At 42.5% G+C, this 21,530-nt stretch overlaps 2 protein-coding genes across 3 annotated transcripts in view; one reads left to right on the top strand and one right to left on the bottom strand.

The window, feature by feature from the left end:
* The window catches only part of ttc3 (tetratricopeptide repeat domain 3), a 31,420-nt gene extending 15,521 nt beyond the window's left edge, over positions 1-15,899 (top strand). For both annotated transcript variants that reach the window (XM_085364679.1, XM_085364680.1), the window contains 26 exons: positions 87-213; positions 290-412; positions 497-598; positions 708-800; positions 893-957; positions 1,710-1,840; positions 1,966-2,286; positions 2,406-2,681; positions 2,762-2,805; positions 3,936-3,992; positions 4,083-4,162; positions 4,244-4,399; positions 4,494-5,091; positions 5,176-5,244; positions 5,713-5,856; positions 5,945-6,084; positions 6,183-6,251; positions 6,336-6,432; positions 6,638-6,741; positions 8,449-8,533; positions 12,244-12,357; positions 12,744-12,964; positions 13,083-13,197; positions 13,728-13,859; positions 14,171-14,263; positions 15,257-15,899. In XM_085364679.1, coding sequence (XP_085220805.1) covers positions 87-213; positions 290-412; positions 497-598; positions 708-800; positions 893-957; positions 1,710-1,840; positions 1,966-2,286; positions 2,406-2,681; positions 2,762-2,805; positions 3,936-3,992; positions 4,083-4,162; positions 4,244-4,399; positions 4,494-5,091; positions 5,176-5,244; positions 5,713-5,856; positions 5,945-6,084; positions 6,183-6,251; positions 6,336-6,432; positions 6,638-6,741; positions 8,449-8,533; positions 12,244-12,357; positions 12,744-12,964; positions 13,083-13,197; positions 13,728-13,859; positions 14,171-14,263; positions 15,257-15,367 — 3,667 coding nt within the window. In that variant the 3' untranslated portion in view covers positions 15,368-15,899. The remainder of the gene's footprint in view (positions 1-86; positions 214-289; positions 413-496; positions 599-707; positions 801-892; positions 958-1,709; positions 1,841-1,965; positions 2,287-2,405; positions 2,682-2,761; positions 2,806-3,935; positions 3,993-4,082; positions 4,163-4,243; positions 4,400-4,493; positions 5,092-5,175; positions 5,245-5,712; positions 5,857-5,944; positions 6,085-6,182; positions 6,252-6,335; positions 6,433-6,637; positions 6,742-8,448; positions 8,534-12,243; positions 12,358-12,743; positions 12,965-13,082; positions 13,198-13,727; positions 13,860-14,170; positions 14,264-15,256) is intronic.
* A 260-nt stretch (positions 15,900-16,159) lies between these two features.
* Positions 16,160-21,203, bottom strand: vps26c (VPS26 endosomal protein sorting factor C). The gene is made up of 8 exons (XM_085364029.1): positions 20,993-21,203; positions 20,250-20,393; positions 19,567-19,716; positions 19,117-19,197; positions 18,342-18,413; positions 18,082-18,232; positions 17,850-18,002; positions 16,160-16,395 (listed from the first exon to the last, which is right to left on the bottom strand). The coding sequence occupies exons 1-8, from the start codon at positions 21,047-21,049 to the stop codon at positions 16,313-16,315; spliced, it is 891 nt and encodes a 296-aa protein (XP_085220155.1). The 5' UTR covers positions 21,050-21,203; the 3' UTR covers positions 16,160-16,312.
* Between the last annotated feature and the right edge of the window lie 327 nt (positions 21,204-21,530).

Consider the following 21,530-nt stretch of genomic DNA (forward strand, 5'->3'; position numbering starts at 1 on the left):
AACATCAGTTAACAGCAGTTTTGCCACTGATTCTGACTTTTGGATTTTCAAACTGTACAATGTGTGGATTCTTCTGCTTCTGGCAGGTTTGCAGTAGCTCTGGAGCAGTTTTTAGATTCCCTGCAGATGGTCAAGAATCAAATAACACCTGGTAAACTCACCTGGCCTTTGACAAAAGAGATTGTCAAAGAAACACAGCCAGACTGTTTCAAGGTGAGTCTCAGGTGCTTTATATTTTAACAAATGTGTGATGTGAATCAAGCATTGCTCATGTTTTCTTTCGTTTTAGAAAATTCTGGAAGATGCTATAGAGTTGTGCAAGTTTCCTCCCCTTCCTGATGCCATTTGTCGCCTTGACAAATGTCTTTGCCCAGTGAAAGCTGAAATCTACTTTACTGACCCAGATTTTAAAGTAAACAGCATCCAGTCAATTTTTCACAGTTTAAAGAAAGATAGAAAAGATGGAAACCATAATGTTTTTTTCTACTTTATGAAGGGCTTCATTCGGATATGCTGCTGTGAGGACTGCACAGTTGAATATCACGTCACATGTTGGAAGACCCTGAAAGCATCAGCCTTCTCAGAAAAGAGTGAAAAGGTGAATTTAGACCTTGTTACATCATCCTTCTGTGTATTCTGTTGCTTTCTTGTTATCATGAAGCTACAATTTCCAGCTGTGAACAAACCTACTTGTTTTTGTGTTGCAGGATTTGCTGCAAGAAGCTTGTTTGACTCCAGACTGCATCGGTCAGATCTGTAGTATAACAATCTTTTGTCCGACGGGCGTGGTGAAGTGTAAGGTGAGAGGCGAAAGCTCTTTGAGGGGGTGGCGTAGAAACTCTGGTCATGAGTCACAGAGTTGTTGTTGACTTGAGTTCTTCTGTCTTTTCAGTTTGAAGCTGCAGTCCCCAAACCGCAGACTGTGAAGAAGCCAAAGGTGAATCAGAAATGTACAAGGTGAGGCTGAAGTTACAGAGTTCATTCTAGATGTTTGTGAACTTAAGAAAAAATTAACAACTATGTAGCTACTAGCTAATAATTACCAGCTAGATGTTCTGGTTATTTCACACTCTTGCTTATACTTTAGTGTCAGCAGCTGTTTTGGCTGTAGCAGGGACTCGGTAACTCCCTCTTGAATTTATAAAGTGACAGTGTGTCCGTCTCACACCTACAAGCAGCTGACTCCTCTGCATGCCTGTCCTGTGTGTTCACTTAAAGCCAAGCTCAAAGATTTCCCTGACCAGTAAGGGCTTTTAAACACCCAAATTGCAATGACTGCCAAAGATGCTCGTTCAGTCACGTGTGAGACCGGTGTGCTGATTTGTTTTTTCTGACATTCTTAAAATTTGCGTCACAGTATCTGCAGAGCTCTTCTATTTCAAACGGCTCAGCTACAAAGTGTGATTCAGTGTAGGAGTTACAAGTTAAGTGTGTCTACTAAAAAAATCTTGGACAGGTTTGAGTCTCAGTGAACACTGGCCGTCGCCAGTATTTTTATTATTTTGTGTTTAACACTTGGCCTGATGTTCACACGCACAATGAAATTCCAGTGAATGCATCAGGGACTATTCGGAGTTGATTCTCTCTCCTAGAATACTTCAACAAGCAGATCGGAGAACCTGGGGATCGAACCATGACCGGAGTTTTATGATTCACATTCACGTGCAGCTGCTTTCTGAAAATCTGTACTACTTCTTGCTGTTTTTCAGTCTGAAGAAGTTAAAATCAAAGGACGAGCACAAGCTAAGGAGGAAGCAGCATAAAGTGTCTTTTCAGGATAAGGAGGATAAGCAGATTCTGCAGCAGCAGCAAGACTCGGCAGCTCCGAGTCAGCAGAAAGGTGCCTCCTGTAGCTTTTGTTAAAATTTTTGTTAAAAAGGTTTCCTTTAGTTAGAATTTAACATTTTGACTTTTCTCAACCCAAACACTTGTTGATTCACCTTTTGTCTGTTTCCCTTGTTTCAGTCTGGTTAGTGTACAGAGATCGAGTTCTTCTGCAGATCAACCAGAATGTGGAGCTTCTGAGGGGGGAGAATGGCCTCCATATTTCTGTTCTCTTCAGCAGTCTGAAACCCTGGTTGGAGCTGGACTTTGCTAGGGGGAACCAGCTAGCTGGAAGGATGCTGAACTGGCAGCAGGAGCAGCTAGAGACTTTAGGACAAGTTGCTGAGCTGCTGCTGGAGAGGAACAACCGGGTTTTGGCTCGTGTATTTATCCAGGAGCTCAGTAGCTGTGTGAACATAAATCCCAAACTCAGCAATTGGGCGCACCGGCTCAATGATGGAGGTTGGTGTTTATCCACTTAATCTGATACTCTGAAATACGTGTCAGAAGAGTTTCTGTTGCATTACAAGTGGCTTTTTAAGGTATTCATACTGTTAAATGGATTACTGTTTCTTCTGCAGGTCTGAATGCTGCCCAGAGCTTCATTGAACGCTACGCAGGACGCTTGGAGCAACTGGACTTGTCTCTTCTGCTAAAATTTGGACCTTTGCAGGATATGATTATAGAGAAGTTGGGCACGAGCCCGGAGTTATTTTCAAGCATTGGCTTAACTGTGACTGAATACCTTAAACAGGCCCCGCCACATGACATGAGGCTCTTTATCTGGACTATGGACGAGCATAGGGATGAGTATGTCTCCTGCCACACTATTCTGGATGAATATTTTGATATGTTGGGTGAGTATTTTGCGCTCGACTAACTTTTGATTGGGAGAGCCTTCATTTTACCTCATGATTTTATTTTGTTTGTTTTTCAGATGGGCATTGTTCGGTCTTAAAAAAGTCAGATGAAAGTCAAAATGTAAGGTTTTTGGAAATCTAAAATATATCTGGCTGCAGGTCTATAAACTTAAAGGATTAGTTTGACGTTTTCAGAAATACACTGGTGGTGAGGAAAGTACTAAAACTATATTTTAGGGTGTTTTGAACAAGCACTTGGTGAGAGTGGGAAGGAAAAACTCCTTTTTAGCAGGAAGAAACCTCTGGCAGTACCAGGCTCAGGGAGGGGCAAACATTTGCCATGACCAGTTGGAGTTGAGGGGAGGGTAAATGGGACAAAAGGCCTGTTTGTCCTCTGCCTAAAACAGTACATTTGAGCTCCTCCCCTTTGAACCTGATTTATTCTGATTGGCTACCCCTCCCAAACTGAAGGTTTAAACAGCAGATGGGACTCCTGTGTGTGTGTGTGTGTGTGTGTGTGTGTGTGTGTGTGTGTCCGATATTAAGGAGGTCTTTACTTAGTACTATCACCATAGATGATTTAGAGCAGGGATTAGTTGTGGATTCTCAAAATGAGCACACAAGGACTTTTCGCCATAAGCCTCATATACACATTAATATAAACTTTTTCTTTTCTAAACCTTTGAGTGCTTTCTAACTATCACACACACTCAATTGGAGGCACGGTTGAGTAATGGCTGCCACAACGTTCCTTTTGTCCCGTCTCCTTTCCCTTACCTCCAGTTGTACATGGCAGATGGCTGCCCCTCCCCGAGCGTGATTCTGCCAGAGGTTTCTTCCTATTAAAAGGGAGTTTTTCCTTTTCTCTATTGCCAAGTGGTTGCTCATTTTTGGGGTTTTCTCTCTGTTATTGTAGGGTCTTTATCTTACAATATAAAGTGCCTCGAGGCGGCTGTTGTTATCATTCGGCTTTGTATAAATAAAATTGAATTGAATTGGGAGCACATTTGTAGTAGTACAATTAAGTATTTACCTGGTCATAGGTAAATGCTGCATTTAAAGAGGTAAATACAGCACTTTATTGGAAGTCTTGGCTGAAACCTTCAACTTGGTTTGTCCACACAAGTAATTTCCTCAAATGTCAAACTATTCCTTTTAAAGTGAACTGATTTTTCTCAGTAACAAACATGGAGTAGACAACACCAAACTGGAGCTTTAGTTTTATGCTCATCACACTTGTTCTTCCTTCAGAATTCTCCTATCAAAGCTAAGAGTCGAGGCCGGAAAAAGAAACAGAAAGAGCCAAAGGTCAGAGGTTGCAATATTAGTTGTTGCATGTAAGAGGAATTAATTTATGCAGCGTCACACTAAAATGTTTCTTCCTTGTTTTCCTCTCAGGGTGTTATTGTTTTGTCTGGGATGAGAAGTGTTAATCCAAGGGATGAGTGGGACCAAGAGTTTTTTGAAGATGATTCTTTGTAAGTTCCTTTGTCTTCATGGACATGCAGAGACTGTTTTAGCTGAAACTTGTTGGTAACAATCAAGCTTTCTGTCTACAGATCATTCCTTGACACGCTCGATTCGTTCACTGTGCCGAGCCACCTTCGAGACCAAGTGGCGGAATTTGAGGATCAGTATGACAGCAGGAGACACAGAAGTCACTATAAACATATTTTGGACAACAACCCTGACTCAACAAAAGAGAGTTTGTATGAGTAAGTGCAAACACATTAAAGAGGTTACATTTACGCTTTCTTATGTGAGCATATGTAAGTGCGAGTAATATTTGGACTGTCTGTCCCCCTGCAGCTACTTTGCTCAGATCTTGGACGAACATGGTGCCCTGGTAGCTGAAGACCCTCTGCTGGTGGGTGAACTTGAAAATTTCCCTTCTGAGGCTAAGCGAAAGATCGAAGCAGCTGGGGGCTTCGAGCCGTTTCTCCTGGACTCCCTTCGCTTCATAAAGATCGGGAGGTGTATTGGCCTGGCGAAGCATGCAGTGTCCCTGCAGCAGGCTGAACGTGGAGCCAGCCTGGACGATCTGGACGAAATAGCTGATCTGGACGATAACTCTGAATCTCCTGTTTTGTATACAGGCGATGAAACTAGTTTCACAAGCTATATGCATGACTATTCATCTGCACAGACTGAAGGCTATACAGTGCTCCCAAATCCTTATGCATCTGGTTTTCAGCCCCTATACCAGCCAGTGATTGGGTCCTACTTTGCTTGGAGTAACGGTGATGATCAGGAGCCAGACAATAACTTTTCACCCAATGGCTACGAGGATCTGTATCTTGATCCCTCTGAGTTTAACCGTGGAGTTTGGGAAACTAATGCAACTTTGGGGACATCGGTGACAACCAATGAGATCTTTTTGAGCCATGCAAGCCATGCAGCAGTGCAGGTCAACACCAACACATTTGTTTCTTTTAATTAAATACACACTGCTATGTGTCTGTCTGAAATGTTGTGTTTGCTGTGGCCTCAGACATGCCAGGAGGCCATGAGGAGTGTAGCGGTGAATACGGAGCTTCATGAGGGCTTTGAGAAATCCCAGGTCAGTCACAGTTTTTCCCATAAAAGGAAAGCCTCCAGCAATGTGATTCATAGCAAGTATTTTGTTAGTGGAGTTTTATTTACTGAAGCTTAAAATATTCAGTAACACTTTACAATATGGCTAAGACTAAGAGCGTAAATCCCCTGTAATTAAATGTAATTTTGAGGTATATTTATAAATAATAATAGACAAATATTTAAAGGTAAGTACACTAGAAAACAAGACAGTTGTTACAGAAAACAAAGAAATAAATAATTATACTGTGAGTAAATATAATTAATAATAATAATAGTAGTAGTAGTCTTATCTACTGCACAAATTATAAGTGCTTAACATCTGTTCCAGTCTCGCACTGAGAGAGACTATAAGTCACTGTACTTGCATGGATTCAATGTAAAATATGAAGATTTACTAGTGTTACTTCAGTATTTACAGTAAGTTGTCGTTTACTGTTCATATTTTCTCCAGGGTGACATCAACAAGCAAGAGAAGAGCAACAGGTCGCTGGAGCAGCAGATCAAGAAAATGACAAATGACAAAGTAAATGTAGGCGAGAGAGAAGACGTCGTTTTACTACAGGAGGAAGTGCAGAAGATCACAGCCAATATTCAAGTAATTTCAATACATTTGACATTTACAAATGTCATTAGCTGAAACTTAACGTGTCTGTATTTTAATTGATAATTTCTCTCTCATCAAGGTAACCAATAAGGAGCTGACGCTGTTCCAGCAGAAGCTAGAGGATGAGGTGAAGAAGGACCAGAAGGAGAAGAAAGCCAATCAGGAAGCACTGAGGTCCCTAAAGCAGGAGATAGAAGAACTGTTGGAGCAACAAGGGAGGTAAGACTTTAAATCTTATCTTAAATCATTCTCTGTGTCGTGGCTGCTCTTACATTAATCTCTAAATTTCCTCAATTTTGTGGTCTTTTTATTTGTAGACTTGCCCAAAGCATCCAGGAGAAGAAAACCAGCTATGAAGCCAAGCTGAATGATTTCTTGGAGCTAAGGTAAGACAGGACAATGAAACTTAAAGTGAAAGTTTCTTTTTCTTCTTTTTTTTAAGATTCTCTCTCACCTTTTTTTCCCTCCAGTAATCAGTTAGCAGCTGAAAAGATGAGTCTGGAGGATGAGATCAAACGATGTAAAGCCTTGATTAGCTCGGCCACCAGGAGGTCTCACACAGCTCTGGTATTGCCTACACTTTGATACATCTTATTTCTGACTACATATGTTGATGTTTTTCAAGTCCCTCACAGCTCTCTTTTAGCAACAAGAAATGTTTATTTTAATGTATTATTTATTGCTGGTAGAGGTTTTTTTGGGGGCACGTTGTTGACTCAAAAACTGACTTGAAATAATGACGACCCATCCTCCGCTTGTGTTACTTCACCAGCTGTCGCTAATGGAGAGCAGTCGGGATCAGAGCTTGCACGGCCTCTACAAAGAGCTGGCAGACGCCAAGGCTTTGCTGAACAAACTGGATGAAGCACTACACAGGTAAGAGCAGGAAAGAGTACGCGTCAGCCAAGTCATTTAAGAAACGGAACTAATGCCTCATAGCAGCCTGAGTTGGCCTCGAAACGTTGAAGTGCTTTTGCTGTTTTTAAAGTACCAAAAGTAATCTGTAGTAGAGCTGGGCGATATATCGAGTTTTTAAAACATATCGATATATTTTTATACGAGATATAAGATGTGACAATATCCTTTATATCGATATAGTCTATGTTACGTTATAATTATAGTTGTGGAGCCGCAAGTTTGCCTCTCTTTCGTCCACTTTTGTCTCTACGCAACGTTACTCCGCCTCGCCTTCACTGAAGACAACTCCCCCTCCTACCCCATCGCTTCACGTGCAGGCAGCGACAACACGGACACGGCAAATCTCCGTTAACGAGTTACTGCGCATCGCCCATGCGTGGGGCTGGACGGCGTCAACGTGCTAACGAGCTAAACATGCTAACGAGCTAACCGCGCTAACGAGCTAACAGCGCTAACCCTAAAATCCTTTCATTCTCTCAAAAGTTGATAGCGCGCCTTATGTATGAATGCTGGTTGTGCTTGGTGGCCGCGAACCGATTTTATGTGGTACACGGCGTTCAGCAATCTGTCAAAAATGTTTGAGTACGACTTTGGTAAGCTACGGAGCTGCACCGCTTGATAGATTGTCGGCGCATTACGGCTACCGAGGAGCTTCGCGGAGTGATACGTACTGTGCATCAACGTAATATTACCGTATTGTGTGTGTATAAGGACCATAAATGGCACCTGTAAGAGACGTGGTTATGAAGCGGATTTCAAACTCCAGGCTATCAGTCACACAGTAAAACTTGGGAACAGAGCAGCTGTAAAATCTGTCTGTCTTTGTTATTACGCTCAGCGTCTTTTAGTTTACATTTTGACTGCACAATTGTGAGCTCTTTGTTTAGCACAAAAACAACCTTGTTTTCTTTTATTTATGGAGCATTATTATTTAATGAATGCTCATAATTTAATTTTGAGTAATTTTTCATGTACATCTGTGCTGTATGTTAATAAAAGTGCCTGTGTGACATCTGGGACACAGCTTTGACTAAGAACTCTTTTTGTTCTTACTTTATGGCTTAAAAAAAAATATCGAGATATATATCTTATATCGCCATCCAGCTAAAAAATATCGAGATATGAATTTTGGGTCATATCGCCCAGCCCTAATCTGTAGCAAGACACTGAGTAAAATCTGCTCAGTCAAACAATGCATGTAATTAAGTAAAGTAACAAAAGGGACTATACTATATTGTGTTTAAAGGTCCAGTGTTTGCAAAAATAAATTAAGTCTGCAGCACTCTTTTATTTTTTGCATGCACCAGATGAAAATTACTTTTTAAAATTTCTTTATGAAGCTTTTCGCAGCAGTGATGTGAGTTAAAAAGAATGGGAATTTGTTCCTGTTCAAACTAAATGGATTTTCTTTAAAGCACTGGAGTGAGGTAGGGCTATGTCTGGTGCCATAAGACCAGACTGCATGCCGGCCTGGTATGCACTCCTACACCGTCATTCTACTGAGCCAGTGGAGAGTGGTTGGCTCTGCCTCGGTGAGCTGAATCTTATTAAGGTCTTGGTGCTTTGGGAATGTGAATATTCCCAGTGGCCGGTGTTGATGTTGGAATGGACCGGATATAGCTCAGATGTTTTCAGGCTTATGTGTGATATCTGACTTCTTTGCAGATTCCCAAATCAAGACCTGGAAGCGGCGAGAAACAGCTGCAGAGACCAGATCAAAGAAGTGGAAAAGAGAATCTCCACTGCTGAGGTACAAGAACCCTTCAGATCAGACGTATGTTTGTGGCGCAGGTGTAAGATCGGGCAGCTTCATAAGCAGCAGGACTCGACAAAGATTTTGCATATAACTGCGATACTAAACTCAGGCCTCATACAGTCATTTAGAAAAATGTCTCCATCAAATGTTTAGCTGTCATTGCTTGAGAGGTCTTCAGTCCTGCCCATCACCTCTATGGGTGGACTGAATTTAACGCAGCAGCTTATATTTTACCTGTGTGGAGAGATCACCGTATGACATCCCACACCTTATGACACTCCAGAACAGCCTGATAAAATAAAACCACGCACAGTCAGTCTGTCTTTAAAAGAATCAGAATCAGAAAGGGTTTTATTGCCAAATGTTGAGCAGGTTTACAAGTGCAAACATACTGTCATAAATTACGCTTAAATAGACATGAAAATAAAAATAAGAATTAAAAGTGCTAAGTAGATAGATATATACATGAGTGCAGGTGGTGATCAGTGCCAAACATGGAACGATGCAGTGAACACAGCGTAGGGTCATGTGTTAGTGGTGGGAACAGTCATACGGTTATTGTTCATGTGTCCAACAGCAGAGGGGAAGAAACTGTTCTTATAGCGAGAGGTTCTGGTGCGAATGTACCGGAGCCTCCTGCCTGAGGGGAGCAGGTCAAACAGACTGTGTCCAGGGTGAGAAGGGTCAGCTGAGATCCGAGCTGCACGCCCCAGTGTCCTGAAGGTGTACAGGTCCTGCAGAGATGGGAGTCTGCAGCCAATCACCTTCTCAGCAGAGCGCACAACACGCTGCAGTCTCTGTTTGTCCCTGACAGTGGCTCCAGCGTACCACACGGTGATGGAGGAGGTGAGGATGGACTCGATGATTGCGGTGTAGAATTGCATCATCGTCCGTGTTGGCAGGTTGAATTTCTTCAGCTGCCCCAGGAAGTACATCCTCTGCTGGGCTTTCTTAATGACGGAGGTGATGGTGGGCTCCCACTTCAGGTCCTGGGTGATGGTGGTACCCAGGAAGCGGAATGAGTCCACAGAGGTGATGGGGGTGTCAGTCAGGATGATGGGGGGGGGGGGGGGGAGTGGGGCTGTGTGCTTCCTAAAGTCCACAATAATCTCCACTGTCTTCTGGGCATTCAGCACCAGGTTGTTGTTGCTGCACCAGGACACCAGACGTTCAACCTCCCTCCTGTAGGCAGACTCGTCCCCGTCCGAGATGAGTCCAATAACGGTGGTGTCATCTGCAAACTTGATTAGCTTCACAGACTGGTGGGTGGAGGTGCAGCAGTTGGTGTACAGGGAGAAGAGCAGAGGAGAAAGAACACAGCCCTGAGGGGAGCCGGTGCTGATGGTCCAGGAGTCCGAGACATTCTTTCCCAGCCTCACATGCTGCTTCCTGTCCGTCAGGAAGTCAGTGATCCACCGGCAGATGGGATCAGGCACATTCATCTGGGAAAGCTTGTCTCGGAGATGGTCTGGAAGGATGGTGTTGAAGGCAGAGCTGAAGTCCACAAACAGGATCCTGGCGTAGGTTCCTGGGGAGTCCAGATGCTGCAGGATGAAGTGTAGGGCCATGTTGATGGCGTCATCTACAGACCTGTTGGCTCTGTATGCAAACTGCAGGGGGTCCAGGAGGGGGGCCGTGAGGGTCTTGAGATAGGAGAGAACCAGGCGCTCAAATGACTTCATGACCACAGATGTCAGAGCCACGGGTCTGTAGTAATTTAGTCCAGTGATCCTAGGTTTCTTGGGGACAGGGATTATGGTAGAGGACTTGAAGCAGGCAGGCACGTGACATGCCTGCAGTGAGGAGTTGAAAATGCCAGAAAACACTGGGGCCAGCTCGTTTGCACAGTGTCAAGTCAAGTCAACTTTATTTGTCAATTCTGCCACATGTACAGGACATACACAGAATAGAAATTGCGTTACTCTCAAACCCTAGTGATTAGAAAAATGCAAATAAAATAATTAAAAAGTAAAAATTTAAATAAATACAATACAATTTTACGTATAACAAAAAAAAAAGCTATGCAATATACAATATACAATATTCAAGTAAGAGGGCATAGTGGTGCAAAATAGGCAAATAGTGCAAATGGAGATTTAGTAGTGTACGGTAAGAGATAGTGTAACAACAAAGTCTTATGAGGTCCAATGCTTAAGCAGTCCAATGCTCCACAAAGTGACTGGAGCAGGCCAGTGAGTGCGTCAGAGAGTGAGTGTGTGTGTGTGTGTGTGTGACAGAGTTCAGTGAGACCGTGGTGGAGAAGAGGGGAGAGGGGCAGGAGACACACCGTCTGGGCCGGGAGCTTTTCAAGCATTCAGACTCTTAAACTTCTTCCTCACACCTGCTTCATGAATATGAAGAGTTGTGGTGGGAGGAGGTGGTGTGAAATCCTCTTTTGTGTGGGGTGAGGAGGGGGGTGTTGTAGGTGAAGTGTTTGAAGGTGGTGATGGCTCTGTGGAGGGGGGAGAGGTGGGGGAATGAGTGTCCAAAGTGTCTCTATTGTTGGGGCCGTTGGAGGTGTGAAGGCTGCCTGATGGCTCGTCAAAACGTCGTTAAGGGTGTTGGCTAAGAGCAAGTCATCAGTGGAGTGGGGGGTTTTAGGCTTGTAGTTGGCGATATTCCTAAAACCTTTCCACACAGAGGCCGAGTCATTCTCTGAGATCTGCTGCTGTATCTTCTCAGAGTGCTGATGTTTAGCAATGTCCACTTCTTTAGTGAACCTGTACTTGGCCTCTCTGTAGCAGTCCCTGTCTCCGCTTCTGAACGCCTTTCTCTTTTCCAGCCACAGCTTTTTGAGTTTAGGAGTAAACCAGGGTTTGTCATTGTTATAACTCACCCTGGTGCGTGATGGCACAATGCTGTCCTCACAGAAGTGGATATAGGAGGTGACAGTGTCCGTAAACTCGTCCAAGCTGTTAGAAGCAGCCTTCATTGTGTCCCAGTCTGTAGACTCCAAACACGTGCGAAGCTCCTCCACAGCCTCGTTGCTCCACAGTTTTTTGGTCCTCACGACAGGTTTGGAGAGCTTCAGCCTCTGTCTGTACGCGGGGATTAGGTGGATCATGACGTGGTCAGAAAGTCCGAGTGAAGCGCGGGGCACCGCACGATAGGCCCCGCTGATCGTGCTGTAACAGTGGTCTAATGTCCTCTCCTCTCTGGTCGGGCATTTAATATACTGCTTGTATTTGGGAAGCTCATGGCTCAGGTTGGCTTTGTTAAAGTCCCCAAGAGCAATGATGAGAGAGTCCGGGAATGTCCGCTCCATGTGCAGTATCTGCTCCGCGAGTGCGCACTGAGCTGCCTGCGCATCCGCATCTGGCGGGATGTAAACAGCGGCCAGGATGAATGAAGCAAACTCCCGCGGAGAATAAAACGGTTTGCAGTGAATAAAAAGGTATTCCAGAGAGGAAGAGCAGTGCTGAGCAATCACTGTTACATCTGTGCACCAGCCACTATTAATGTAGAAGCAGACACCTCCACCTTTGGTCTTACCAGAGAGAGAGGCCTGCCGGTCCGCGTGCAGCAGATGAAAGCCCTCCAGCTTGAGCGCGCAGTCCGGGATGTCCTCACAGAGCCACGACTCCGTAAAACATAAGACACAGGAGGAGGCAAAATATACATAATCTGATATCATTTGACCGTCTGCATGTTTATGAGAGGCTCTGCATGGATGTTGTGACATTTTGTCTCCACGCGGTCCACAGCGGCAGTACCAGGATCAGATGGATCAGGTGAACACCGGCAGGCCAGTCACTGAGATGCATGCGGTCAACAGCCATCCTGAACCTGCAGCTGCTCCAGTAAAACCAGTACAAAAAGTTAGTTTACTCACAGCACTCAGAGCTTTCTCTCTAGGATATATATTTTAAAAATAAAATTACACACTCAGCTGAGCTTTATTTATATCAATAACTTGGGCTGATCACATGAGCAGCTTTGCAGCTGTATGTGTATTATGTTGATTTATTCTTCATTTATTATAAATTCTCTTTAGCTTTTGTGCATCAAATAGAAGTCAAAAATAGTTTGCTTCCTTTGCACTGAATGAGACAGCATTTATTTACTTCATATTTATTACACATTCAGCTAACAGTCAGATGGTGAACTGGATAAAGGGCTGAACGTCCTGATCAGGATCTCTCTGTTAGCTCACTTGTAACATTACATTTCTAACTCTTCCTACTCTTCTGTGTGGATGTTCCAGCTTTCTGCAACAGCCAAAGAGTTTACTCTTCAGTCTTCAGCTCAGGCCTCACGCGGCACTCCTCCACCCATCCACCACTCTGCTCCCCCTGCGGCTGAGGCACCGGCCCCGCCCTCTCAGCACAAACATCCAATCAGGACATCGGAGCCAGGACAGCAGCCAAACACAGTGTTCGGCAAAGCCATGGAGACGTTGTCCACCATGTTCCCTGACTATACAAGGTAACACTGGAGCAGCTGTTTAAAAAGAAAAGTGTCATCCTCCTGCTGCAGACTCACATTTAGACCATAGTGTTCAAACCCACTTAATAAAATGTATTAACTGTGTTTGTGTGCTCAGGTCGGAGTTGATGAAGTTTGTTCAGGAGCTGCGTTCATCCAGCGGTGGAAGTTTTAGCAGCATGTCTTTACAGGATGTAGTCGGAGGTGTGACCCAACTGATCCTGGACCATCAGGTAGACGCATTCTTAAAGTGGTTTTAAGGGTTTGCAGTGAGGTTCCTGGTCGAAGCTCAAATTGGGAGATGATGCAAATACTGGGTTCAGACTACACCATATCTGTCCAATTATGGACTGATCTGTTGTCTAAACCAATGGTATATTTGGACCATCATGATGCCCTGATAGAAAGACTAGCATCTCAAAATTGTTGGACTGTTCTGACCAATGTGAGTAAGGATAACGGCTTCTGGCAAATGAAGGAACAACACAAGAGAAGGAGAGCTGAATAATAGAATAATTTCAGTCATTATGGTTACATAATCGAGTGTGATGCATCAGGAATGAGAATTACCACCTCCAGCTCTGAGGTCATGGTTCTCAGCCAGAAGAGGGTGGCCTGTTCACACTTTTTAAAACTAACCAGTAAAAAGCATATTGCAGTCTACTTTATCACACAGGTCCCGTCTCAGGTGACTGATACCAGGATTTGCGGAGGCTTGCAGAAAGTATTTTCTTGACTATTTGACTTCATTTCTTCCTCTCAGGAGAGGTTTAACTCGACCAGATCCAGCGTTCTGGGTCGTAGGAGTCCAGCTCAGTGTGCTACCCCTCCGTTGATAAACCCAGCACCGGTGTGGCAGCCAATCGGACAACAGAGAGTCAGAAGTTCCAACGCTGTGAGTCCAAAAATTTAGTAGTGTTCAAGTTTGAAGCTGCACATTTTCATCATTTCACTGTTAGTGTTGTTTTCCTGCTGTCAACTTGCAGTGCTGTTGTAAGCCTTGATCAGAGTTGTAACTCATTTCTAGTGACCAGTAAATCTTCGAATTTACTTTAAAAAAATCGATTCCTTTGAGCAAACATCAAACAAAAGGAGTGCATTTATTGAGAACTAGTTTCATTTGCTAATTAATACAGCCTGGTATGTGCAGCATTGATAGGGTTGGGTGAGCGTTTAGCAGGGCCTGACTGTGCATGTCGATTGCAGCTGAACATGGAGGATCCCTGCATCATCTGTCATGACGAAATGAGCCCGGATGACACCTGCGTGCTGGAGTGCAGACACAGCTTCCATAATGAGGTGAGCAGCGATACCAGAGACTCACGGTAAACTGTTGGGTCTAAGGTGTGGAACAAGCAAGGTGCAAAATATGGCAGCAGATAAATAGTTGAGTTTTGCTTGGAGAGATTTGTAGCACAGTATCTGTGTGGCAGCCACAACAGGAGCTATTTTCCTTAGTGTTTAGAAAAAGGTAGGGTACCTCAGTGCTTCCTTTATTGCCTCCTTTAGCAGAGGACACACTGCTGGCTACAGGACGTCAAACCCAAAGGTTAACTATGAGCATAATGCATCTTCTTATCAAGTTATTTCCTTGTGTTAAAAGCTTATTTACATATAAAAACCTGTTAAAGTGAATTTTAAGGTCTGTCATGAGTTAGTCGGCATTAGTTACATCCTTTGTAGTACTGCCAACATTGGTGTTATCATTAATTAAGCTTGAATAGAGGCAGGGTTACAAGCTGGATAAGCAACATGTCCTTTTTCTTTATAGTCTGTTTATTCTTGTTTATTTAAAATCCAGACGTTGGTTATTAACTAATATTTTCTCTCATGTGGCCTATGAAAGTTGTTGTAGTCCATCTTCAGGACATTCTCAACTTCTGAAGTATTGAGGAGTCTTGTGTCTTGAGTGGAGAAGCACTGTGCTTCTTTTCCTAGCCCTGAGGAATTTTCCTCCACATCATTTTCCACTGAGGTCAAGGAAAAGAAGGCAACTAGAGGATGGTGTAACCATGTTCTGCACAGGCGCTGGGATATTAACCCACAAAGAAAGAGGGCTGCTGCTAAATCATGTGAACTGCATGATTTTCACTTCATCAATTGGTTGTAATATTGTGGCTGCACTATTGTGGCTGCACAATGTAATACGAGCTAAGCTTGGTTTTGTTTTTATAAAAAGGCCTAGGAAATGGAAGAAAGCGTTAACACCACACACTGGATTTTTAGTGAAAAGCATCCAGATGTGGCGTCTGGTCTAGTTTCAGGCTTTAAAGTGCTGTTTTCTGTGTTCAGTGCATCAGATCGTGGCTGAAGGAGCAGAGCACCTGTCCAACCTGCAGGACTCACGCCCTGCTGCCAGAAGATTTCCCCATGCTGACTGGCCGGAGACGTCCAGCTCCATGAAGTCTTAACCTTGCTTCCTCTCACTACTCATGTGTACGCTTTTATCTTTTTGCTTTTCTTATTGCATTAAAATCTAAAAAGGCTTTTGACTTTTCTTTTTTTTTAAAATGAAAGGTTTCATGTAATTGAAAGAAATAACTGTTCCGTGTTTTTTTGCTTGGGATTATTTTATGGTGGCTAAATTTGCCATAAAACAAGGGTTATTTTAGATTTTGTGGACAGCTGCTGAGACTCCTGCAGCTGGTGAATGAGGAAGTCCCGGTAAATCCACAATGTGCCGCTTTCACTTGATTAAACAAGTCTTCATCTGTGAGCTTCAGAGCAGCTACCAGGGTGAATGTTTGGGATTTTTCTTTTTTAAATTTCTCTATTTTTATCTTCGTGCAAAGCTGTGCTAACCAAATGCTGGTTATGTCTTTCTTATGTGACTTCTGGAAATAAAATAAGAGGAAAGTGTTGGTTTGGACTCAGAAATGCTGACATTAGAGCTGAAACACTAGCTGTACTGGGAAAAAAAAACATTAAAGTTATAAATCCCACTTGCATTCTGACTGACTCATTTAATCAAGCTGTACTCTCAGATGACTTCTGCTGCAGCTCTGAGGTTTTCAGGACTAGACCCACAGAGCTGCAGCTGACTGGATGTCAGCTGGACTTCTAAACCACCAGGTCCTGAAAGAACAGTCCCTGTGATGCTGCACATCCTTAAAAAAAACAACTTGGAAATATGAAATAGTTTAAAAAGAGAAATTTATTAAACTGAAATAAAACTTTAAAAAGAAAAGAGTTTGGTCACATTAACATGATGTATTATTAGGGAGGTCTCTGAAGGTTTGAATAATTTCTCCAGCTTCAGTTGCATGTTGAAGAATCTGTTCAGGCAGACGAGTTTGTTGCAGGATGAGAAGTGTGAAGGTCTCTGAGCTTCTCTCAGAAATGATAAGTTCAGAGTCTGCACAGCTTCAGAGGAAAGTTCTCTGTGATCAGGTGATCATCATGGAGCACGACGACAACGTTGACTTCAAACTCTGAAGGAAAGAAACACTCATGATCGCACTGCACAGAGAAGTTTTTGTTTTATCAAGAGCATGTCAAATTTAAGTTGGGGTTTCATTGAGTTCTCCACAGTAGCACATAATGTCCTAACTCCTGGCAGCAGTGAGGACTTTTTCCTTTAGATCTGATATTTGTTTACAACTGCGTCCTGCAGAACAGCCAACAATAACACTGTCTCACCTACCTGATCATCATTTGAGGGGCAGAAACAATTAATGACAGAGGCCTCTGTATAATGTTCACCCCCATGTTCACTGAAAAAGAAGCCTCCTGTTCTAATTTTCTTTAATGTAAGCATTTTATATGCCAACTACCTGAACACTGATGCCACAGTAGAACAGTGGGTAGCACTGTCACCACACAGAAAGGTGGTTTACTGTTTGAAACCCAGCTAGAGCCTTTCAGTCTGGAGTTTGCATCCCTCAGTGCTACCTGGGTTAACTGGTGATTCCAAATTGGTTGTGGACATGAATAAAGTGTGACTTGTAGTCTAAAGCACTGTACAAATGCCAGTCCAGTCCAATAAATCTCATCCTGCAGATTAACTATGATTTTAGAATGCAGGCCATAGTCCTTGTTTAGCTCCACCTGCTGCAGATGGAGACTGACATGGTCGTGATCCTGTCTGAACATGGAAGCAGAAGTCAAAATGCCCTGAAATTCTGTTTTATCAAGAGACTTCTAGATGGGGGAAAAAATGTTTTTCCAGTGGCAGAAAAAGATAGTATACAAAATCAGAAAGCTGTGGAAACTGGTTATCAGTGTATACAATAAAACAGCAAAAACAAGAACATAAAACACCCCATAGTGAGGTTCAACTGTTAGTGGGTTTATAACAAAGTGGAGCGATTTGCAGCGGTGTAAAGAGGTGGAGACCAGCTCTCTGGAGAAATGAATAGCACTTCTCTATCTGGCAATCTGATGGATCAGACTGAATTTGGCAGTTGCCATGAAAACGGTATCACTGCACTGTGCCAAGTGTAAAGTTCGGTGGAGGGGGGATTATTATGCAGGGCTGTTTTTCAGGAGTTCGGCCCCTTTAGTTCAAGTGAAAGGACCTCTTAATGATCATCATATTAAACCCCCTAAATGAAGAATGGGACATCACTCAAGTTCATATTAATGTGAAGGCAGACAAATGAATAACTTTGGCAATATAGTGTGTCTCTTTGTGATGAGTGTTTTATATTGTTTTAATGTCATCATTGTAAATAACATGAGCAAACACTCTCTAGATCTGAAAAGATTTAAACGTTCAAAGTAAGAACTTGTGGTTAAAAATGCTAAACTATAATAAAATTAGTCTGCTGAACTTTCAAAATAAGAGCCACAGGCTTGTTAACCAGTAAGTCTAGTAAATAAAAAACTAAAATGAGCCTTGGAGTAAATTGTTTGTGTGAGAATCACAGGAATGGATTTTACTGACCGACTTTGAAGTTTGTTGTCTCCAGCGTGGGGCAGGTGAACAGTCTGGGGAAGATCATATAGATGGGGATGGCGAGGCTGTGGCAGACGTCACCTTCAGCTATCTGGATGTTCTGGATCTCTGTGGCGTCTCTGGCGTAACCCTCAGCGCAGCCTGAACACAGCAGATGCTCATAAAACCTTGGGCCTTGCCCAATGAAAGTTAGACTGATTGCCTCACAGCGTGCACTTACCGCAGGTCTCCACCCGTACCAGCTGCAGTTCAATACTCTTTATGGGGACGTCCGAGTTTTCCACCACCACCTCTCCAGTAAGCGGCAGGCTGATCACGCAGTTGGTGGCATCTAAATGTCCTCGGATGAGAAACTTGGGAAGTGAATTTTTCTGAAAACACAAAGCAAGTTCATCCATTGAGAAGAGCTTTAAACTTTAAGAAATCAAGCAAAAAAATAAAAATAAAATAAAAATGAAGAGATTTAACACGTCTTCTGACCTCGCGGCTCTGCAGAGTGTCCGGAGTGATGGTGAAGTTCACCGGTGTGGGGATGACTTTAGATTTCTGAGGCTGGAAGTCAAACAGAAAATGATGTGACACAGTTTAACAAAGCTGAAGAAAAGATAACTTTTCAACAAAATCAGGAGGTGAGGAAACAGAGAAGTCTTTTTTTAGATGCAGATACTTTCTTCCTTAAAACAAACAAACAAAACAAAACAAAAGACAACCTGAGCACAGATTTTACAGGAGCTACAGAGCATTGGTGAGCATTAAAAAGGTTAAATTAGCTTTTTTTTTTAATGTAAATAAGTCTGTAACAACAAGTGAGTGGCACAAAAATGAGAGAAACTAATTGTTGGTATAAATGTCGTTTCTTTTGTGGCTACCAATATGTCAATTTTATAGAAACAAAATATCATCATCCAGCTGCTTTTAAATGACTCAGTATAGTCCTAAAAAAAGTCCCGTTAATACAGTGATTCCCAAAGCACGGACTACTGCCCCCTGGTGCACTGAGAGAGCGCTGCAGGTGAGCCAATGAAAGTTTATTATGATTTAAAAAAGTTAGAAATGACAATCAAATATTTATGATTAAATATTCAAAGGTAATTCTGATCCATAAAAGTGTTATTAAATAATTTATTTACCATATTTGACCTGATATGTTTTATTACCTATCAGTGATGGAAACAGGGTAAAATGGAAAAGGTTTGCTGTAAGCTTATTCACACACAGCAGATCAGATAACAATAACCAGGTGTGTTTCACTCACCTGGCAGTGCACGATGAATTCGCAGCTCCTGCTCAAATCTTTGGCCAGCAGGGAGCGCTTCATGTCACAGCGGAGGGTGTACTGAGGAGTGAACAGAAAGGTTTAAAGCCAGGATGCCACGACATTATACTCTTTACAAGGTTTACTTAAAAGAAGCATGGCAGCGTGATGTCTTAAAGATATGTAGGAGTCTGTCCATTCTTTGAACTGAATCTGGTGAGGTTCATTAAAGGGACAAAACTTTTTTTACCCATGTGAATCTTTGTAAAGCTGACGACGATGCATGATATTTTCCCTCCAAGTGTCCAGTCACTGAGTTAAATGTCTGTTTCGAAGGTCCAGAGCTATAAAAACGCATGTTCTTCTTTCTTTTGTCTGGACCAAACAAACTGCACTGCTGCCCTGAAAGCAACAGAAAACCCTGACATACACCATGTTCTTCACACTCACTTGAATGTTGACAAAGACTCCGTGGTAGGTCTCGTACAGCACTTTGTTGCCTTTGGTGTGCAGAGGGAACTCAAAGGGAATCTCAGTCTTTCCTCCAGGGATTTTTCCAGCCTTGGCCACTTCAATGTTACTGCTGATCAGCTGGATGGGCTGCAACATGTTTCAATGTGATTATTATTAGGAACAATTGACTAGCAGTTAGTCTGACCTAGCAGTCAAACATTTTAAACCAGGAGTTCAATGATTATAAACGTATAAAGTGAAACTTGTATCCTGTAGGTAAAATATAACACAAAATCAATGACAGATAAACACTATTTGATGAAAAGTAAGGACTCAAACAGTAAAACAATGGGTTAAACAGTTTATGTCGCTTATTAAGAGTCTGTTAATTATATTTTGAATTAATTAAACGTTTACTTAATACAATATTTCAAAACAAAAGGCATGACTGATGCTTATAATAGTCTTGTTTTGTTTGAAAGTTCAGCTCAGGTAAATAAAACTTCTGGATGATTAATTTATGATGATTTTATTTACTTTTTTCTTGTTTTTTTTTTTAAATACTTCTGTCTCATATTTATGCTGGTGAAACTTCTTTGTCAAATGGTAAAGGAAATGACCCTTTTACTAGTCTTTATCTCCACTCAAAGTGATTTTAAAACAATATCTTAGACGTTCACCTTGACAGAGTTGTAGAAAGCCTCAAAGACACCGACACTCTTGGAACTCAGCTGCAGATTCACGACTCCCTCCATGCTCAGAGAGATGCCATGATGCTGCAGTGCCTCCTTACAAACCAGCAGGATGACACCAGCCACTGTTTCCTGCACACCAAGCAACACGGATGAGCTACAGTCTATCAGTTTTTTTTAATATACACAGTCCCACATTATCAAAGGCTCAAAAACAATTGGTCAAACTAAGATCATTTTAGCAACATTTTGCCGAATCTGATGGAGAATACAACCATAAACACTTCACAGTTCATCTTCCTGCTTCTATCAGCAGTCACATGATCATACCCATACCATAACTATCTCCATCATTGCTGGAACTGCTTGGCAGTCAAACGTCCAGTTACTTTTGGCTTCTAAAAATGTAGATGCATTAGTCTCTGCTTGAGGTTTCACTTATATTTTCCATCACAAACTACGATGTTATGTGTATATATCTGATCAATCTGTGAGGATTTCTGTGGCGAACCTCACAACAGACACATTTCGCCGTCACACCGACAGTCAGGTGCCCGATCATGTGACGCCGGCGACTGGTAGCTAAATAACTAGCTCGGGTTGTTACAGTACATTGGTTTAGTAGCAGTTACATAGCTACATTATTCATAAATAAAGAAAAATACTGTATTATTAACGTTAGCTGACGAGGTTGCAGAAGCTGCTGGTGCTAGCTAGCTGTGGCAACTTACCCCTTCTAGATAAACTTTGTTTGCTCTTTTCAGCCTTATATCCAACGTGACGCTCATTTCTGATCATTACACGGCACACAGTCAGTTAAAAAAATGCTACCTCCTCTCCGGCCTCCACCTTACTAATCAAAACACACACACTAAAAGCGCTAATTTTCACATCTGTTAGCCGAGTTCATGTTCCGTTTTGGACTAACAACAACACCGTATCCGGTCGGTCCGATCCTTCACAATAAAGCGACAACACGAAAGACGATGGGGATTTCCGGTCCAAATGATTCAAAGTAAAAACCGAAACAATCTAAAGGGAGAGAAATAATTTACAAAAGGGTAAAAAACAAACAAACTTGAAAACAACGTTAAACTCTATGGAGCACTCTCCATGAAACAAAAACACTGTCTTCATAGCTTTGCTGGTGCCTGGAGAGAAAAAAAGATTTTGGTTTTGTGTGCGCAGGTCTGTTTTTGCAGCTTGCGTAGAACAGTACAGTGGAGGTGACCCACCAACTGGTACTGGAGCATATCGGGATGTCTTAAA

The sequence above is a fragment of the Diplotaxodon limnothrissa genome, linkage group LG10 (assembly GCF_057381915.1).
Source record: "Diplotaxodon limnothrissa isolate DT_005_m linkage group LG10, D_limnothrissa_male_GT1.1, whole genome shotgun sequence".
Taxonomy (NCBI): Eukaryota; Metazoa; Chordata; class Actinopteri; order Cichliformes; family Cichlidae; genus Diplotaxodon; species Diplotaxodon limnothrissa.

What these genes read in the sequence shown, in the direction of transcription:
- vps26c (XM_085364029.1), bottom strand. Translation starts at nt 21,049, where the DNA reads ATGAGCGTCACGTTGGATATAAGGCTGAAAAGAGCAAACAAAGTTTAT. An exon ending in GAGTCTTTGTCAACATTCAA is followed by an intron (nt 19,198 to 19,566) that starts GTGAGTGTGAAG and finishes TTCACTCCTCAG; the next exon opens with TACACCCTCCGCTGTGACAT. An exon ending in ACACTCTGCAGAGCCGCGAG is followed by an intron (nt 18,233 to 18,341) that starts GTCAGAAGACGT and finishes TTGTGTTTTCAG; the next exon opens with AAAAATTCACTTCCCAAGTT.